This window comes from Phalacrocorax carbo, chromosome 5, assembly GCF_963921805.1.
Source record: "Phalacrocorax carbo chromosome 5, bPhaCar2.1, whole genome shotgun sequence".
In the NCBI taxonomy this organism is placed as follows: Eukaryota; Metazoa; Chordata; class Aves; order Suliformes; family Phalacrocoracidae; genus Phalacrocorax; species Phalacrocorax carbo.
The window spans coordinates 70,732,432-70,745,322 of NC_087517.1; the positions used below are offsets into that span (position 1 = coordinate 70,732,432).

At 47.6% G+C, this 12,891-nt stretch overlaps 2 protein-coding genes across 4 annotated transcripts in view; one reads left to right on the plus strand and one right to left on the minus strand.

Moving 5' to 3' along the window:
• GATD1 (glutamine amidotransferase class 1 domain containing 1) overlaps positions 1-9,062 on the plus strand; it is a 26,654-nt gene extending 17,592 nt beyond the window's left edge. For 2 of the 3 annotated variants that reach the window (XR_010373176.1, XR_010373178.1), the window contains 3 exons: positions 22-193; positions 1,119-1,232; positions 8,124-8,209. The gene's annotated coding sequence lies outside the window, so the exon portion shown is untranslated. Of the gene's footprint in view, positions 1-21; positions 194-1,118; positions 1,233-8,123; positions 8,210-8,984 lie in introns of those variants that run through there. The other variant, XR_010373177.1, reaches the window with a different exon arrangement.
• TALDO1 (transaldolase 1) lies at positions 5,227-12,853 on the minus strand. Its single transcript, XM_064453080.1, has 8 exons — positions 12,650-12,853; positions 9,563-9,686; positions 9,011-9,118; positions 8,204-8,335; positions 7,576-7,751; positions 7,204-7,401; positions 6,056-6,201; positions 5,227-5,446 (listed from the first exon to the last, which is right to left on the minus strand). The coding sequence occupies exons 1-8, from the start codon at positions 12,744-12,746 to the stop codon at positions 5,414-5,416; spliced, it is 1,014 nt and encodes a 337-aa protein (XP_064309150.1). The 5' UTR covers positions 12,747-12,853; the 3' UTR covers positions 5,227-5,413.
• Positions 12,854-12,891: the final 38 nt, after the last annotated feature.

The window sequence follows — 12,891 nt, forward strand, 5'->3', positions numbered from 1 at the left end:
AATAATATTTTTCTCTTGCAGGAATACTCTGGGACTCTGATATGTGCCAAGGTCTCTGATGGCAGGCACTACTTGCACGGAAACAGATGGGATCCTGCTGCGGAGGCAAGACCCCCGTGTACAGGGAGACACAGCACTGCTTCCTCTTGGACTCTGGGAAAGGAGGATAGAAAGAACATCCTTTTCCAGCCTGGTATGCCAGCAGGCTCGTGGGGTGTATCTGCACTCTCCCTGCAGTTGCAGGAGTGTCCACAAACTCAGACGTGGGCTTGCCCAAGGGTGGCCTTCCCACTGCTGCTCACCCGTGCGTTATCGGCGTGGTTGCTCAGCCAGTCCCCTGCTCAGGTCAGGCCTGGCCCTGCTCAGCCCAACCCAGAGAAATTCCGGCTTTGTTTGAGGCGTGGGGCCTCTCTCCCTCACCGCCTCAGAGGGCAAACTGCAACCTTACGTGTACATGCAGTTCATAGCGCTCTGCGGCCTTAACCTAGGCTCTCGTGCTTAGCCTACTAGCGCCTGGAGGAAGCACAGTGCAGGAGGTTGTCCGTGAGGAAGGGGGCTGATGGCAGCCCTCTGTGCTGGCTTTTCTCCTGGCACGGGGCTGGGGCAGCCCAGGTGCACCCTGTCTTGTGCGGAGGGCCTGGTGTTTGGGCTCAGGTGTAGAGCAGGTGGTAAAGGGAGACCTTCTGGCCCAGGGGGTTGGGAAGGCTTAGCCTTTGTGGCTGGGAAGCATTGCTTGCTCTAAGTGTGTTTAATGAAGCGCAAGGGCATTTTTAAATCAAATTTTAAAGTGTATGTATTAGTTCTTTGTAATTCATGCACACACACATTTTATTTGCCCCTGCTTGCTGAGTCCAAGCTTGTCGTTCTGACTGTGTTCGCCAAAAACCTTTCCGGGAGACAACAGACATCTGCTGCCAGCTTCTTAATCTGAGGAGTTACGGAGACCTGGGAAGCCACGAGGAGGAGTTTGTTAGTTGGGCTCAGACAGGATTCTGGGAGAGATCTTTTCATCTCCTGAGTAGCGATGAAGCTGCCAAAGGGGTAGAGGTGTTCTGTGTGACTAAACAGGCGTATAGGCTGGAGGTTTATGCAGTTGTTGGATTTCTGCTCCATTTCAGAATGGCGTGGACTTTGTGACTTAGCCACGTACATCAGTCACCTCAAAACATCCAGCTTGTGCTGAAGGGAAGCCCCAGTGCTGAAATGGGAAAGAGCAGCTGCTCCCAGAGCAGGTAAGGGATCCTACAGAGAACATTTTAAGCATAACTTGTTCATTTCCTGCCCCCTCAGCTCTTGAGAGGACCATGTGCCTATAGGTAAGCAAGGTAAGGTTTGACTGTTACTGAGACACCTTTTCCTGCCTCCTCTTCCCCTTTCACTGAAGCATTTTATTGCCTTTTGAGCCACCTTTGGAGTGCTTCAGAGTTACGTTTGAACCCCACAGTGTTACTGACCCTGGCCAGCTGCATCCCGGCTACGTAAGGTGACAGATCCTGTGGCTCTGCTGGTGGTGTGAGGGTGCAGGGCACTTGCCTCATCCGGGAGGATGAAGGGTATTTCTTGCAGAGGCTCAAAGCCTCTGACTGCCCAGCTTCACAGAAGCAAGGCCCCAGGTTCTGTGTGCCTCAGTTCCCACCCTGCCGTGGCACAACGCTGGTTGCTCAGAGATCAGTGGTGTTGTCAGCTCAGCAGGGCTTGGGACACAGAATTCCAGAGCAGAAAGCTTTTACTGGGCTCCTCATTCCCCAGGTGACCAGCTTTGATCTGTCAGTGTTTTAAAGGTGACTGGGAGATATTTTTAGAAAAATTGTTGATTTCTTTCTGATTGAGAAAGCTCCAGAACAAAGAGGCTTTGGGGAAAATGAATGGGCAGCAATTTGTCAGACAGACCTTGCCTAGAAAAGACCAGTCCAGCACACTTGTTACTTTGAGCTGCCAGTTACCAGTGTGACAAGGAGGTGGGTACCCTCTTCTGAGGCCTTCCTGCATTCTCATCCCGTGACAGTTCATCCCTGTCACCGATAGGGTTTTTAGGAGCCAGTCTTGGTCCAGATGAAATGAGTTGGTCTTGGCTGTGAGAGACGAAGATTCTATGGCAAAGAACTACTGTTGCATCAGCTACTTCTGGATTTGACCCTTTATTAGTAGTAGCTAAAGCCTAGGACAGATGCAGGGATGTGATTGTGCATCAGATGCTGATGCACAGCTCAGCTGTTTCAAGCAGCTGGCATGTAGCTCTCTCCATGTTCTTCTGCAGAATAGAAGTGTTGGTGCCCCAGAGCTACCGGACAGCACTACATTGCCTTGCAGTTTTTGTTTTTTTTTTAACGCCAAATAGGTACAAATCTCAGCAGAATGACTCAGCTAAAGGAATCAACAGCAAGATCCCTGTTGATACCAGTGGGCTGGTAAATGCAAAGTTCAGACAGATGGTCCTTCTGCATTGCATCTGGAATGAAGCTGGCATGAAGACTGACCAGCCCAGGTCAGTGCTGACTCGGGTAGCTTGGATTCATGCAGCTTCTCTGCGGTATAATCATACCTGAACCCTTCCACGTGTAAGAATGCAGTAGTACCTAAAATACCTTCTAATTCCTTTGCTAAGAAGTCAGGCATTAGGACGTGCCTGCCTTGGTGTAAGACAAGCTGTGGCAGGCTGAGACTCATCCAGCTGTCGAGGTGGAGGGATAGCCCGTAGTGGGGCTTGTCACCTCTCAGTGAAGGTGAGGAAGAAAGCTCGTTTTTTTCAGGGAGACCAGCAACAACTGCACAGCAGTTTTGTATTTGCCACTTCTACAGGCCCAGATCTTCTGTTTCAGAATACGGGAAATACTTGCGCTTTTTATCAGCGACATTGTTTAATGTTCACAGTTTGCTGGATTAAGTAGGCTTGTTGCTGTGGGGAAATAGTTTCATCTGGCTGAGGATCCCCCTCCTACCCTGTCATCTGCCCTGATCATTGTAATAGTTTTTAGAAAACACGTTGTAGTGCCTGCTTGTGAGTTGTGTCACCTTTCAGAAGTCACCTCTGATTGCTCTGGCTTGCCATGAATCTCACTGTCTGTCATCTCTGCAGCTGTCAGTCTCACAGTGGTGCTGTGCAGCTTTGTTCAGGCTACCCCAGGGACGTGCAATTCTGGACTGGCTGGAAGCCTCATCCTCTTGCCAGAGGAAGTCATCACTTCATACTTCTGTAACTGTTAACAGTTGGAGTCAAACTTGCCTGCTCTGGAAATTGTGGTCTGCTAAGAAGCTAGATCTCATCTCATATTCTGGAGCAGAAAGCTAGATCCAAAGCAGTGAGCCTACAGACTTGTACTTGCTGCCTCTGCTCTACTTGAAGTTCTGTTCCCTTTGCAACAGGATACAAATACTCTGTTAAGTTTTTAATGACTGTAGCGATCCAAATCACAGTGCAATGTGATTTGCAGTGGTAGGTCGGGTGGCTGTGTGGGACACTGTATGGAGGCGGGGGCAGGGAAAAGCTTTTTCTTTTTAATGCTGGCTTGACCTTTCAAAGGAAGGCAAAAAGGTCACTTCCCTCCAGACCGCCTGTTTTCTGCTGTGGCCTCCTTCTGTTACCTACACCTATAGAGCAGAGGGGTCTATCTCGCTCCCCTGAGGTGGCTGCATCTCCCTCTGGGAGACTGGTGCTATTCCAACCCCACGTGGGGCGGCTTCAGGGCAAGGCTGGGGGTGCAGCACTGCATAGACACGTCTGATACGGTTCTGTTATCAGACCTGCATCCGCTGGCTGTGGCTGAAACAACGGTTCTCGGGTTGTTACGGCAATGTCCTGACACAGAGCTGCTGTGTCACGCTGATGCTAGTGATCAGTTCTTCCCTTGGCTTGTTTTTCTGTTGTTATTCAAGCTGAACAGAGCGTGTGTGTGTGTAAGTAGTGTAGCCTCTCTGCTGCTTTTTCCTTTTTTTTTTTTTCCAAGAGATTAAGTTCAGGCAACTTAACCATTTCCTGATAAATGGTGTCTACATGTAAACAGGAACCTCATAGAATAATTTTTGTTGGAAAGGACCTTTAAGATTGAGTGCAACTGTTAACCCAGCACTGCCAAGTCCACCACTAAACCATGTCTCCAAGCACCACATCCACATGTCTTTTAAATCCCTCCAGGGATGGCAACTCCACCACTGCCCTGAGCAGCCTGTTCCAGTGCTTGATGACCCTTTCAGTGAATAAATTTTTCCTACTATCCACTCTAAACCACCCCTGGTGCAACTTGAAGCCATTTCTTCTTGTCCTAGCGCTTGTTCTTGTCTATTGTTAATGGAACTGGACCTATATAAACTAAGATATATTTAATTAGTCTTAATGAAATACAGCACAAAATGTAGTCACTTCCCAACTTAATGGAAAGACCTGTAATGGGCAAGTGCTGCATGAGAATTAGGTCCTTCACGAGGAAGGCTGCCACACAGCTGTTGTTCTTCTGCAAAAACAGCAGCTTAAGAACAATGGGGAAAGGGGAGGGCGATAGAAGGGAAAAAAAAATAAAAATCAAACACCAAACCTGCTCAGTTGTGGGGTAGGTTTGGCAGCAATCTATGATTACTGCATAAAGAAAAGCAGTAGCTCCTCTAAAGACATCTTGAGCTGTATCCACATGTTTGATGGCTGTTGGTTAATCTGAGCTGACAAGTTATTTATCAACTGCTTAAGAGACTTAGTTACTTCATTTTGAAAGCGTGGTCACCAACCACCTTGGGGGTAGGTGTAGCTTATGCTACTGCAGTGGCAGTTTAAGCTTCAGTCAGGGCCCTGTTCATGCTGTTACCTTGCTTTGGGCTCTTTGGCAAGTGGTAAAAACACAACGGTATTTGACAAAACTCCTAAAAATTGCGTATGACGCAGCTTTTCCCCCCCTTTTAAAAAGCCTTGAAATATTAATTATGGTGGCATTCACCAGCTTTGCCACCCAGTGACTACTGCTGCCCCTGAGGCTGCATAAAGTCTTATTTACATAAAGTACTTATATACATAAGTATTCTTATGTCCCATAAGAATACTTGTGGGTTTGGACCAAGGAGGGCTTTTGACACCTGTGTCTTTTCTTTAGTCACAGTAAGACAGCATGAAAGACAAAATTGCTTTCTTAATGGGTTAGGAATGTAGACTTAAGTAGGAATTTAATATAAAAACTTTAAAAAAAATAAAATACTACATCAGCTGTCCCCTGCAGCAGTGAAATTAACACATTACAAAGGAAGTCTGTGTTAATTTGCATGTATTGACAAAAGTGCCACAGAAAATTGAAACTCTATTTGTCCCTTTGCAAATTGATAAAAAAAAGCATGATACAGGAGTCTATCCATACATAGCATAAGACTTTTACAGGTAAGACATTTGTACATCTGTTTAACCTCAGGTGATCCACTCAGGAGCATTCTGATTCTTCTACTTTCCATTTTCAGCACTGAACATTCGCTCCTAGAAAAGGAGAAGTAAACATACAGCAGCTGAATAAGAGTTTGGGAACTGGACTGGGCTTTAGCAATGCAGGCTTAACTCACTACTAAGTAGTTGTCAGTCAACAAGAACAAACGCCTAGACTGGGTATACTGGGGGTGTGTATCCTCCCTGGGAAAACACATGGTTCAATTAATCCCATTTGAAAGACTCCATAAACTGACAGAAAACTTCCACATGGCTTGGCTGTACTCAGCATATCTATTCTTGGTGCCTCCTACTGCCATGTACAAACATGATTCATCTCCAGCTCACTATCTGAAGATTATTTGGGTCTTGTACCACTGCTGACAGCTAACGAGCTAAACACGGCCTTGGGCCTCAAACAGCGGGTGTGGCTGTATACATCTGGCATGAATTCGTTCCTGAGATGCAGTGAAGTTTACCAAAATCACTTAATTTAGGTGGCCAGTTTGCTCATTGCCTCTCCTGCTATACAGGCATAGTGTGTACTGCCTGTATAAAAACCTGATTGGACTTGCTTCCAGGTTCCTAAGCCCTAGCCGTACCACAAGGAACCGCGGGTTAGCTGCAGTACCTGGGAGGAACACAGCATGAGATAACATCTACCTTTAACATCCTCTCCAGTTTAATTGCGTCTGCAGCAAATTTTCTGATCCCCTCGGATAACTTCTCCACAGCCATCTGGTCTTCGTTGTGGTGCCAGCGGAATGCCTTCTCGTCCAGGTGGATCTTCTCAAGCTCACATGCTTGAGCTGTGCAAGGGGAATTCAGAGGGAAACAAACCATATTACCAGATTATTACCAAATACTACAGGCTTCCTAGAACAGTCTCAAGATCCTGACCTTCTCCAGCTGTTGAAAAATTTCCAACACCACTTTCAACATCACTTGCTACATGAGGACACTTGGGCTGCAAGAGTGAAAATGCTCCTGATCTGGTTTTGGGAAGGGGAAAGTCATTTAGATAACCAGTTTCTCTTAAAATACAGTGTTTACATGTATGCCATTATCTTGTATCTGCTTCTGAATGGTACGGTTATCAGGAATGATGCAACAGACCACTGCGAGACATTCTAAGCAAATATGCTGAACAATTAGGTCTTTGATTATTTGGCAAGTCCCTAACAACAGCTCAATTGATAGCGTGCCTACAAGGCAGCTAGCACCCTGCAAGCAGCAACCCATGACTGCAGCTGTGCACAAATCTGATCTTCCCTGAGTTGTAAAGTAGCGTTTTAATCAGGCTACAGAAAAGCAGGAGTAGTGCAACAGGAGCATACAGGGAAAACCATCGTGCTGCGGTATCACTGGATCCCTGTTTTGCAGATGATTTCCAGAGTTTCTGGAGGGAAACACACATACTTTTTGGCATGTCTAGAGTTAACTGCATCACTGATGTACTATTAACATAACATTAAACCAGGTTTGGCATCTTTGCCAATATTCAGTAATATTTTATCTCAAGCAGATGAAGTATAAAGTTCCTTCTGCTCTCCCTGTCCTCTCAGGAGAGGGTACACGGTATTTAAGCACACGCAAACCCCACCATAACTCCAGTTAGCGTACCCAGTGGGACCAGAGACCCTAAAGCAGCAACTGTGTGTCAGTAGCAGTATGTTATAATGAGACTACAGTATTTCCATTAGGGAGGGGTCAATATTTATCCTTGAAGCAGAATGGAAGCAAGCACCACAGAGCTGAGTGGAACCACATACTCTTAAACATTCAAGAAGGGAGGCTGAGCAAGGACTTACCCTCTTTTACACTGAGCGTGGGAGTTAGCTTGACATACTCTTTGCTGAGCTCTGCTAAAAGCTTGGGTGAAATAGTGAGATAGTCACAGCCTGTAAGAGCTTTTATTTCTCCTGTATTTCGAAATGAAGCACCCATCACGATAGTTTTGTAGCCAAACTTTTTGTAGTAGTTATAGATCTTAGTGACACTCTTCACTCCTTAAAAAAAAAAACAAACAGCAACTTTCAGAACAATTCATGTGAAGTACAAGTGACTATTTAGAACGTGCTCAAAACCAACATTTTTTTCATTAAGAGGATTTATACAAGTAAACTGCAGTTTGAACGAGTAGCTATTGTAATTTTTAACAGTATGTTAAAAGGAAAGCTTACCTGGATCCTCTGAAGGCTCATAGGTTTTCTTATCTCCATTTGCAACGTACCAGTCCAGGATACGTCCTACGAATGGGGAAATCAGAGTAACTCCAGCTTCAGCACAGGCAACTGCCTGAGCGAAGGAGAACAGCAAGGTCATGTTGCAGTGAATCCCGTGCTCTGCTTCCAGGACCCTGCAGACAGAGGCTGGATTAAAACAACAGTTTGCTCACCTGCTGAATTTACATTCTAATAACACGCTAGTAAGTTAAAACTACTAAATTCCTTGAGTTATATGAGGAATGTGGTACAGTTTATAAGCTTTAAAGTTTTAAACTAACAGCAGATGTGTTGCTCTGCCAGACTCTGCTTTCTTTAATGCTGATCCTTGAGCCAAAGGCAGACAACTTAGCACGTTTCAGGAAGCTCTGTTTGTGGCCTGGCCCTCGTATGAACAAACTTTTCCTATTTCAACAGAAAGCTGTAGCAGAGCACTGTCCCTGCTCGCTGTAGCCCTAGTAACAGACTTCCTGGTGCAGTGCTTTCAAAACAATTCTTTCTTTCAGGTGCAGAGTGCATTTGTCAGGTGCCTGTGAACAGGCAGAAGCATGCCATGAATCAGCTTACCAGGTACAGAAATACTTACTTGCCAGCCTGGATTCCTTCCCACGTTGAAGAGAGCTTTATGAGAATACGATCTTTACCAATTCCTGCTTCCTTATAAAGGTCAATGAGGCGCCTGGCCCTTTGAATCATTCCGTCCTTATCAAAGGACAACCTTTGAAACAAGAGCAGGACTGCTTAAAACTGACTTCTTTAAAACCCTCTCCCACCCAAAGCCAATTGAAAACACTGTCCGTTTTATCAGCATTTATATGCCAATAGCAGTTTTTTCTTAGAGATATTTCCTGGATTGTGAGCCCATCAAGTAAGTGTGCGACAGCACCACTACTCTCCAATTCAGAGGATCCAGAGTCAAGATAGCTTCCCCTGAGAAAGCTATAGACCAAAGTTTTCCTTAGCTTTGTCATAATGAATGCGGGAGCTGAGTGTTAGAAGTGAATTGGCAATGAGCAGGTTACAGACAAATCCTGTGCAAGTCTTGAAGTAAACTGTTAAAACAGATCTCTTGGGAAATTGATAAGACATTATCGCATGGAAGAGGATGAGCAAAACTAGGTATACGGGAAGCGTGAGGTTTCCCTTGCTTAAGGAACACCAAGACAATCACAAAAATCCAAGCTCAGTATTGCTTGTTTTCATAAAGTTCTGTCACCAAGTTATAATCAAGCAAACTAAGTAAAATCCATTCTCTAATTAAACAAATAAATATAAACTCTTGCTAGCCTTGTAACAGTGAGCTGCCTAGTCAAGAACATCTTTCTCCAACTCACATCGTGTCTCTTTTTGTATGCACAAATATCCAGGATAAGCCAGAGGAAAAAGAGCCAACCTTGCATCTACTTCTGTGGACACACGGCCAGGTATCCTCTTCAATATTTCAGCTCCAAATAATACAAAAAGTTTGTCACAAGCATTTTTGATCTGTTCCTCTTCCGACCTGAAAACCACAAAGAGCAAAATCATTTTGGGGGAGAGCACATTCACACCTTGCCATAGATTTGAACATCAAATTTCACAGCCCATTTCACATCAAATTCCAGAGTTCAAATAGCCACTGCTGCTCTGCTCCATGTGTATGTTCCACCAGCAGTATTAGCCTTTGGGTACTATTCCCTATAATGCTGGCAACTCAAGAGTGTTTCCTGAGGAGTCCTAGAAGGCCATATGGAAACTGGTAAATGGAGATGTGCTTTTTCAAAGCCCATCCGAAAAGAGCGTAAGAAATTCTTATTTAAGATTTGAGGCTTTCAGGGGCAGGAAATACACCTCCGAGTACACGAGGGGGAAACCCCAGTACATTGCTAGTAGTACTAAACACTGTATAAATAAGGCATCTTAAATATAGATCTACTGAGATTTAAAAAAAAGCCTCTTTACTTACCCACCAAGTTTCTTCCCATAGGCAACAGCGTCATCCACAAGTTCCTGATAAGCCGGCATCTGAGCCGCAGCTAGGATCAGAGATGGGTTTGTGGTGGCATCTAGGGGCTTGTACTCATCAATTGCTGGGGAAATAAAAACAGCCTGTTTAAAACAGTCAGCAGGCCTGAGCAGTTAAAAGGATTTTGCTCAAATAGTGAGAAGGTAAACACTTACAGCTGCAGGACAGCAGCGTTTGTGGCAGAGCAGCCTAGTACACACAGATGATTCAAAAGCGCTGCCTGAAAGGTGGCTTGTGCCAGGAGCCAGAACAAGGCTAACGGAACTACAGGCATAAGGTACAGCAGAGTTCACTTGTAGAAGTGACAGATGAAGAGAAGTCATCCTAATTTTCAACTTTTCACATCTGTCCATATCCTGTTCACCAGCAGAGCTGAGCTCCAGGACCCACGGGGGGAAAGTAGAGGCCAGGGGATCTTTCTTCCCCTCTAGCAGTTAGACTTTTGGGTTTTTGTTTGTCTACAACCAGACCAGGAAAAAAACTCATCTGTTGGAAAAGTTGCTGAGTCTTACTGCATTTTAAAACTTTTTCAAGCAGCTGCAGACCATTTCTTAGTATTTGTTCTTACAATTCCCTTGTACTACCAGGCTTCCTTCCTCAGAGAGGTACTTGAGCCTTTGGCTTACCTTCAGCCCTGGGCTACACCTATTTCAGGTGATACCAGTTGTTTACCAGAGTAGGCTGCGACCATCGATATCTGGCCCTAATCACAGCTGAGCTGCCTGGCATGCAGAGCCTGACTCAGCACGTCAGGGAGAGCCTCTGCAGGCCCTTCAGCAACTTCTGCTTACAAGCTCCCTTGTTAACACCGCTAAACGGCAAAAATAAAAATATGTATTACCAGCTCATTCTCCTCAGCGTTTTTCCACAGGAATGAAAACCTGAGTTAGAGAATGCAAATTTATTTTTTCAGTCATAGAGGAAAACGAGTATTTTATTTCCATAGCTCCCTCCTAGGCAACAATCGTGATCCTGGAGCAAGCCCGCTCCATGCAAACACGTCCTTCAAAACACATTTCACATAGTTACTGCTTGAAGTAAAAGCAGAGCACCAATGAAACTCAGTTCTGAAGCATACACGCAATTTTGGAGAACTCTGTTTTGACAGAGCCGATTACAGAGCCTTGCAGCATTTGAGGACTCTTACAGGTCTCTGGCAACACACGCCAATTAATCTCATGAAGTCTGTCACCCAGTTTTCCCCACCCAGCCTTCCTTTCAGCCTGTCAGAAGCAGTTGGCAGGCTGCGCTTTAGCTGTGCAACACAAGCTTTCAGCCGGGGGGGCTGCGACCGTCGTGCCACCTTTCCTCACTGTGAGCACAGAGCAAGCCAGGCAAAAGAGTATGTACACACCGGCCCGGCTTAGCGAAAAAGCAAAACTTACAAAGGCACCGCCGCTCACTGCAGGTGTTTGCTTCAAGAGCCATTCAAACCAGCACCCTTTCCTACGCAGCACCCTACCGACACGTTTATCCATGAACAAAAAGCAGGAATTGGCGTTAGCAACAACTGCGCCTTAACCAGCGCCAGCGTTTAAGGTGAACAGGGAGGGAGTCAGATGTCATCTGCGGGTCCTTCTTACCGTCCCAACAAGGCTACAGGTGACAACAGGCGGCCAGAGATCAACCGCAAAACTTTCAAGGAGCTTGTTAAACCTTTCCAGCAGGTAGCACTCGGCCTCCTTACTGCCACCCCTACGCAAACACCCCTCACACAGGTTTGTTTTTCCCAATTACACTTTTTTTTTTTTAAACGAGGATAGACAACTCGATGTTTTAAATTCATGCAATTCCAGCACGCACTGGGCTTTAGCAGGTTGGTTGCCATTTGAAGATAACAAATCTGACAAGGCTGAAGTTACCTTGTCGCTCAGTGTTTCCAACCCTCTCCGTGCAACGTTTGATAGAGCTGCGTTGATGCTCCATAGCTCTCACGGTATGGCGGTTGTCTGTCATGTCAGACAGACTCTGGAAGGCAAGCGACAGCTCCTCCCTAACGTTTCATGCAGCCTGGTACTTGGAGTCAGGCAACCCGGAGCGGTCAACGGGTCTGCGTCTCCTGGAGCCAGCGCAAGTATGTAAATGCGGGCGGACAGCATCGCAAGGCACGCATCTGAGCTGCTGCTACCCCCGTGCGCTCTTAATCCTAAATTTAACAGTAGAAGACTTTTGATGGTTGCCATTTAGGATCGTTTACTTGTCACCTATGGGGTTAGGTAAGCAGCAGGCGAATTACCGCAGGCCTCGGTGATGCAGAACAGGATTCAAGAAGCGTTGCTCTACATGACCCAGCGATGTTCGGGGAGGGCTTGTTTCAGTTCTGATGCACAGCAGCTGCCTGTGCAGGCGCTCGGGCAGCCGCGGCTTCAGAGCAAGCGGCCTTACACCCGAACGCCAGCTCCCCTCCTCCGAACGGAGGGCACTCGCTCACACTCGGGCGATGAGGAAAACAAGAGCCCCCTCCCATTATTTGCTTTGCTTCCACCATTTGAAAAAAAAAAAAGCAACAACAAAGCTAAAAACCAAACGTACGGTGGTGAGTGGGGAAACCAGCTCCGTCAGCCTCGCAGAGCCGGTCCTGTCGAGCCTGGCGCTTATTAGCGACGGCACGTGGAGCTCAGCGCCGGGGTCAGACCGGGAAAAGGCACCACCGGCGGCTCTGAGGGGGCTGCGTGACCCGAGGCCGCGGCTGAAGGGAAGCCCGGCGGGCACGGCCCCGCTCGGGACCCGGGGTGGGGGGCGGCAGCCGCCGGGGCCGCAGGAGGAGCGCCGTTAAAGCACCGGCTGCCTTCCAGACCCCGGGCCAGAGACACCCCCCGCCGCCCACGTTAGGTAACGGGGCCTTCCCCAACGCCGGCCTTGCGCGACGCCCCGCCACCGAGCGGCCCCCCCCCACCCCCGCACCGCCAGGGGGGTTCGGGCCCCCCCGCACGCTCGCCCCTCGGGCCGGGCGCGCCCACTCTCCGCGGAGGGGGGGGATGGAGGGCGGTGACAGGGTGCGTGTGCCCGCCACGCAGCGCCTCTTACCGTTGAAGTCCCCGGTGTCGGCCACCACGGTGGTGTGGTGCTTGAGCTGGTCCAGCACCGACTCCATCTTCTGCCGCTTCACGGGAGACACCGACATAATCCGTAGGGCTGAGGGGGGGCTCGCGCCACCTATAAGGAACCCTGCGTGCCCGGAGGGGAACCTGCCTGTGCGCGCGCGCACCCGCCGCTAGCTCCCGGCACCCGCCTCTCGCCGCCAATCCCATCCCCGGAGGGAGGCGGCG

Bases quoted from the DNA above. Each gene is read 5' to 3' on its own strand.
- TALDO1 (XM_064453080.1), bottom strand. From the start codon at position 12,746: ATGTCGGTGTCTCCCGTGAAGCGGCAGAAGATGGAGTCGGTGCTGGAC. The intron at 9,687-12,649 runs GTAAGAGGCGCT...TTATTTCCCCAG, and splicing joins CGACACCGGGGACTTCAACG to CAATTGATGAGTACAAGCCC. The intron at 9,119-9,562 runs GTAAGTAAAGAG...TGTGGTTTTCAG, and splicing joins TATGGGAAGAAACTTGGTGG to GTCGGAAGAGGAACAGATCA.